The sequence below is a fragment of the Chrysochloris asiatica genome, unplaced genomic scaffold (genome assembly GCF_000296735.1).
Source record: "Chrysochloris asiatica unplaced genomic scaffold, ChrAsi1.0 scaffold00137, whole genome shotgun sequence".
In the NCBI taxonomy this organism is placed as follows: domain Eukaryota; kingdom Metazoa; phylum Chordata; class Mammalia; order Afrosoricida; family Chrysochloridae; genus Chrysochloris; species Chrysochloris asiatica.
The window spans coordinates 5,559,976-5,567,318 of NW_006408655.1; the positions used below are offsets into that span (position 1 = coordinate 5,559,976).

A 7,343-nucleotide genomic window follows, 5' to 3' on the forward strand; every position below is an offset into this window, starting at 1 on the left:
CTCAAAATGATAGCCCATTCACATCTAGAATGCTGTATATATAGCTCTGGCTATGACATCCCAATAAAAACATGTAAAAGCTGGAAAAGTTCCAAAAAGGGAAAATTAGAATGATGAAGGTGGGGGAGGGTATAGGAAGGCTTTTCTGTGAAGAGAAATTCAATAAATGATTCTTCTCATCTAAAATATGAAGTCTAATGAAGAGTGGCTACAAGCCAGGTTCTAGACTAAGCCACATCTCAGCTTGAAACTTGTCCTCATTTTTGACCAGTCAGCTGGTCTCAAAAGTTTTGGGTTCACCACCACCGAAGCAAGTTTCAGACAACATGTGGCACAGATTTGCTGTGAAAAGGCATACCGTACTATATGAGGGGTTGACAGGCCAAAACAGAAGTGATGGTAGCCCAGGCTTCAAAATCATACAGGCTTTGTTTTGAACCCTGTGTGTGATTTGATAAGTAGACTGTGAGGGGAAAAAGGGGGGAGTGATCTTTTTTCTGTCAGAATTTGTAACATCATTCATGACTCATTCAAAATTATCAACTTAAAAATTAGCCTGTTGTATTTGGTCAAACATTTAATTAACTCATCCCTAATGAGTCCTGGTGTGGCGCTGTGTGTTAATGCCCAGACTGCTAAGCTGTTTGAACTGCAAGGTCAGCGGTTCAAACTCACCATTGGCTCCACGGAACCCTGTACAGGGTTGCTATGGGTTGGAATCGACTAGACGGCACTTCACAACAACAACAATGTGATCAATGGGGGTCCTGGTGTGGTGTTGTGGGTTAATGCACTGGACTATAAAGTCGGTTTGAACAACAAGGTCAGCAGTTCAAACTCACCAGCCACTCCTCAGAAACCCTATACAGTGTCACTATGAGTCAGAACCGATTTGATAGCACTTAACAACAACATATAACATATACACATATATATGTTAACCAATTCTGTAACTCTTTGATTCCCTTAAAGTAAAACTGGGAGGAAAAATCTTAACAAAAAGCTTCCTTTTAATTAATATCATCATCATCTAGATTAGGGTCCTTAACATGCAGTACAGAAATCTAGGACCTCTAAGTTACAGGCATATGCATTTTACTGTTAAGAGAACTACCACATTCTTCTGAGTTTTCAAAAGGGCCCCTCAAAAATTTAAAAATCACTAATTCTGATAAGAGATACTTCCCAATCAAATGACCACTTTATACCAATTTTAAAGATTCTTAGAAGTTCCCACATGATATACACTCTGAAATCCCACATGATATACATTCTGATGGTATGACAGAGTGACAGTGAAATCCACAAAGGACAAGAGTTCGGAACGGGGAATGGAGAGGCTGTTCCAACAGAAATTTTCTATATGGGTGATCTTGGGAAAACACTTGCAATTTTTGGCCTTGATTCCCTGATCCAAAAGAGAGCTGTGCTTTAATAAATAAGTTTCAAGGATTTTTCTTCCCGGTTCTCTCATTCTGTGACATAATGCAAAAACAAGACAAAAATGAGTTAAACTACTTACATCACTAATGAGTTCTGTGCATTTTCTGGCCAATTCCATGCTTAGATCTTCAATAACAGGCTTATAGAATACCTGTTCAAAAAAAAAAAAAAGGAAAAGGAACATTTTTCTAATCATCAACATAGGGAAACAATTTCATTCTTCAAAAGGTACATTCTCACTCACCGTATCTTCATTTTCTTCATCCCCTGTTTCTTTCTCTTCAGTTTCATCTTTTAGATCCTCGAATATAGGGACCCTCATGGTTGCTCTGTGAAAACAATGTAAATCATAAAGAAATGTAGTGCCAGGTTATGTTCTCCGGACTTTTGAGATCTCAGTGTCTCTGGTGTCCTGGTATAAAATGTCCTTGCCCAGACCTCAGCCCTATTTAGCTAACACTTAACTCTCCTTATCACAATCCTGTGTGACTGAATGGAACAGGATGGCAAATGCCATCAGAAGCAGTAAAAATATCTTAACAGGCAAAATTCAATTATAAGAACTGATTTTACAACTGGCTAAAAAATCCAAAAGAGAAACTTCACTTTGACTTCATTAATTCAATTCCGTCATAAAATAATTTTAAAAGGATATAAACCTAGTGGGAAAACTGTCCAGTTACAACACTTAAGATATCACCATTGAAAGCCCCTTATCTCAAAGATACAACTTCATCTAAATAAAGCTTTCAGTGGAATGTTGGGCCTATCTCTGATTTGGTATAGTGAATGTAGATTGTCCACACTCATTTCATTAACCTAAATTTTTTTTTTTTTTTAGGAGACACATACCAACTTTTCTCATTCTGAATATAGTCACTTAATATTTGCTGATTAAAGGCTAGTCATTTACTATGAAAAATCGTCTTAACTTCTGCAAAGAATCTATCCTGGGTTCATTTTCACTGTGTATCTTACAATGGTGAACTGGCATTGTTAGAATGGTTGTTGTTATTAAGTGCAGTCGAGTTGGTTCTGACCCACAGCGACCCTGTACAGGGTTTTCACGGGGCAGCTGGTGAGCTTGAACCACTGACTTCTTATAGTTCAAAGGACTTTGCAGTCTTACGCATTAAAAATGAGAAGTTGCAGTTAATGTCTGCTTCTATATCACTTGAGAATTATACAAACCTAACTGCTTCAAATAGTAACAATGACTTTACTTCAATTCTGTTCATTGTGTCAAGTTTTACAAATTCACTAGATATTTGTATATTCCTCAGTGTGTACAAAATTTGAAAAAGCTTGGAAATGGAAACTATAACAATATTAACAGTATGCTATTATGTCATCGATTATAAAATTTAAAACAAATTTCCTTAAACAAACTCTGTAATGCCAATCTAGGCAATCCCAAGACTATATAACTGACACTGTATCAATTTAGTTATTTGAATCCTAGAGTAAATTAATCATTACAAAGCCATAGCATATCAATATTGGACATTACAAATATCCTATGGTGAACAATGTAACCAATTTTATAAATTACAACTTTATTCAAAATTGTGCATCATTCTAAGTAGCCAAGTATGACGATGTCTTCTCTTGATATCATATCCAGTTTTCAATTTGCTAAAAAACAAAAATAAATAAAAAAATTGCTTTGGGTTTGTCAAAACAGAAAACTCGGCAAGAAATTCCACACAGTCATTTGTAGATTATTTCTCAAGTTGTGTTCCATGAACTAAAAATTCCACAAAATACTCTGGAAAGATGAAAAGAAATCTCTTACGGAAGTGTGGGAAAATCTGCCATTTTTTTCCCTTGCTCATAAATGGGAGAAAATGCATATGTATTTTTTATTCACACACACTGGAAACTTTTCCATATTTGTAAACAGAGTCATTTGAAAATTTGTGAATTAACTGTTATTTTGTATATTTTTTTTCATTCATACAAATCTTAAATCCTTTGTATTATTGTAGCAGTACATATACATTTGTAGCAGTACAAAAACATTTGCCATTTCATTTATTTTGACATGTACCATCCAATCCACCAACTACACTCTCCAACACCACTGGCCATTTCCAATTTTTTTCCCCTCTCTCTCCTCCCCCCCACTTCGGTTTCTTTCTTTTATTTTTTTTTCCCCTCCCTTCCTTTTCTTTTTAACTGCCTTCCATCACACAGGTTACCATGTGTCTATATTCTATTGAGTGAATAATTCTCCCTTCTCTCCCATTCCTGGTATCAATCACAGAATGCTTATTATAGAATGAACATCTTTTCTTGACTTTTTACAGTAGTGATCTCAGACAATAACTGTCCCTTTGTGATTGACTAATTTCACTCAGCATAATGTCCTGCTGATTCCTCCATGTTATGTGGTATTTTGCAGATTCATCATTATTCTTCAATGTTGTAGAATATTCCATGTGTATATGTACCAAAGTTTTTCAACCATTCCTCTGCTTATAAGAGCATCTAGACTATATCCTTTTGTTATTTTGAATAATGTTATAACGAACATGGGCGTGCATATATCTATTTATATCATGGCTTTTAATTCTTGTAGAAAGATTTATTTATGTAGAAAGATTGCTGGTTTGTATGGTATTTCTATTTCCAACTGTCTTAGGCTGGATTCTGTAGAGAAGCAAAACCAGTAAAACTTATATATGCATATTCAAAGAGAAGTTTATTATCAAGGGAATGGCACACACAGTTGTAAAAGTGGGAGAGTTCCAAATCCAGATCAGATGAACCAAGATGGGCAGGTCAGATGGCAGGCAGACAATAGAGCAGGTCACTGGCTCAAGTTCAAAGAATCAGAGGTCAGAGGATGAGCCAGATGCAAGATAGACAGCCAAAAAGCTTGCCTAAGTGTCTAATATATTGGAAGTAGGCCATACCCCTGAGGAAACATCCTTTTAATTGATTGGCGGATCATAGCAGAACTCATCAGAGAGTTGATTACATTATATTAGATCTCATTAGAGGTTAACTACATCTCAACTGCAAAACCATTGAGAATCCTAGCCAAGTTGATACAAAACCTTAACACTCACACCAACCTTGTATCATACCATTTTCCACAGAAGTTGCACCATTTTATAGTCCCACCAGCAGTGTATGAGGTTCCTATACTCCACACCCTCTCCAATATTTGTTATTTTCTGATTTTTTGAATTTTGCTATTAATGCTGTGATAAGATGATATCTCATTGTTGTTTTGATTTGCATCTCTCTAACAGTTAATGATCACGAGTATTACTTCTTATGCTTTTTGGACACCTAAATATCTTCTTTAGTGAAGCATCTGTTCATGTCCAATGGCTAGTTTTTTAATTAGATATTTGTCTTCTTATTACTGAGATGTTGAAGTGGTCTGTAAAGTTTAGGCAGGTGCTCCTTGTCTGATGTATCATTGCCAATTTCCCCCCCAAGTCTGTGAGTTCTCTTTGTACTCTTTTAGTGAAATCTTTTTGATGTGCTTAAGTAACTGTTTTGGGGAGGTCTCACAGTCATCAATGTCATCTTCTGCTGTTTGTGTGTTTTTAGTTATGCTTGACAGTGTTTTTATGCAATATATCAGAGCCCCTAAGTTTACCCCTATTTTTTCAATGATGATCTTTATAATTCTAAGTGTTACAATTAGATATTTAATTGACATGGAGTTTCTTTTTGTATATGGTGTGAGATATGGGTCTTATTTCATGCTTCTGCAAATAGATTTCCAATTTTGCCAGCACCATTTGTTAAAGAGACTATCTCTTCCCCATTTAATGTGTTTGGGTCCTTTGTCAAAGATCAACTAAGCAAATTGAATAGATTTACTTCTGGGTTCTCAATTCTATTCCACTGACCTATGTGTCTTTTGTTGTACCAGTACCAGGTTGTTTTTATTACTGTAGCTCTGTAGTAGGGTTTTGAAATTTGAAAGTGAGAGGCCTCCTAGTTTGTTCTTTTTTAAGTAATGCCTTGTTTATCTGAGATCTCTTTCCTTTCCATAGAAAGCTGGGATTTAGCTTTTCCATCTCTTTAAGGACCGAGATTGGAACCTGGATTGGGATTACGCTGTATCTATAGATTGCTTTGGGTGAAGTTGGCATTTCCACAATGTTAAGTCTTCCTATTCACAACCATGGTATATTCTTGCATTTTGGTAGTAATTGTTACCAATGCCATTTAGAGATCCACATCTTATATTGGTATATTAGGAAGCTCTGAGATGAACTGCATCCAAGAAATCTATGTTGGTTTGATTATGCCATCATTTCTCAAATGTGGAATCTTGTACAATTATTAATGATATCTACTACCTCAGAAAACGAACATGGTTCTGTGTAATGTTATTTGGAAACTATTACTCTATTCTAATAAAATGGTGCAAACAAAAAAAATGGTGGGCCTTTTTAGAAATATCTTTTGATAAAAGATCAAATGGTATCAAATATCCTATATACTAGCAAAATGCCAAAAAAGGAAAAGAAAAGAAATAGTCCTAAGGGTGCTGAATCTGAGCACCATACTTTTAAAGCAGCAAATACGTCATGGCTTCCAAGAGTAGTAGGTACTTCAAGGTAAGTCTTGGATGTTACATTCGCTCCATACAGAAGCAGAACGCTTGGACTGTTTTACTTTTCCTCAATCTCCCTTCCAGACAACTGTTCTAATATTCTATAGAAGATCTATGCCATTATACTTTCTTAGAAATAGGAAAGAGTAATTTTTATAAACTTTTTTGCAATATTCTAAAAGTATATATAGAAAATCTTGCGAAAGCTGACTGAGACATACCCTTTGACTGTTGTCTGAAGTGATAATAATGCTCGTGTTGCTCAAATGGTATCTTTCCCCACAGTAAATTACCTTCCTCGGGCTTCATATGCAGCTATTTTCTGATTTCTCATCATGTAACAAGTTCCTGCTGATGCCCATGTGCTGGAAGAAAATAATCTGTTGAGATTTAATGCAGAAAAGTTTTGAAAGCAAAATCCAACCCCAACATGCAATGTCCCATAATTGAAAATTAGAGATTTTAGAATCAGGATTTTAAAGCCAAAGGGATCCTTTAAAAAACATTCTACCTAAAGCTTTCTTCTGTTTAGAAAGTAGACAATTAAAACTAAGAGAAACTGAGTATTTGTCAATGTAAAGTACTCAGTCTGGAGGAGTACTAAGATTAGAATTTAACTAGAGCTTTGTAATGGATCAAATTGTCCCTTCAAATGGTATATTCAAGTCCTAGCCTCCCCACACCACCCCAACCCACCCACACACACACACCGCCCCTGCAAAAAACAATCTGACTCATCACTATTTGTAGGACAAAATAGAACTTCCCCACAGGGTTTCCAAGACTGTAAATTTTTACAGAAGCCCACTGCGACATCTTTCTCCCATGAAGTAGTTAGCTGGATTTGAACTGCTAACTATTTTGCTTAGTAGCTAAGACCTTCAACCACTGTGGCACCAGGGATCCTTTGTGAACCCAGTACAGTACCTGTGACTGTGACCTTGTTTGGAAATAGGGTCTCTGATGATTTTATCAGTTAAGGCACAGTCAATACTGAAGTAGGGTGGAACCTAATCCAATATGAGTGGTATCCTTATGAAAGAGAAGTGATACAGCTACATACACAAGATGGAAAGATCATCTTGTGTCTATGGAAGCAGATACTGGATCATGCTGCAGCTGCAAGTCAAGGGTCTATCAGAAACTGGGAGGGACGAGAAATGATCACCCCTGAAAGACTTTGGAGGAAGACCATTGTCCTGCCAACACACTAAATTCAGACTTCTAGCCTCCAGAACTGTGAGATAATAATTTTCTGTATATTGAGCCACACAATTTTTCTTATTTTTATTTTTTTGATACCACAAGAGACCTA

At 36.1% G+C, this 7,343-nt stretch overlaps 1 protein-coding gene across 2 annotated transcripts in view; it reads right to left on the bottom strand.

Moving 5' to 3' along the window:
* The window catches only part of NEBL (nebulette), a 598,576-nt gene that overhangs the window by 198,022 nt on the left and 393,211 nt on the right, over positions 1-7,343 (bottom strand). The window contains exons 1-2 of one of the 2 annotated variants that reach the window (XM_006869893.1): positions 1,688-1,765; positions 1,523-1,594 (exon numbers count right to left, since the gene is read on the bottom strand). The exons of the other annotated variant lie outside the window; for it this stretch is intronic. Coding sequence (XP_006869955.1) covers positions 1,523-1,594; positions 1,688-1,765 — 150 coding nt within the window. Of the gene's footprint in view, positions 1-1,522; positions 1,595-1,687; positions 1,766-7,343 lie in introns of those variants that run through there. 2 annotated transcript variants of the gene reach the window in all.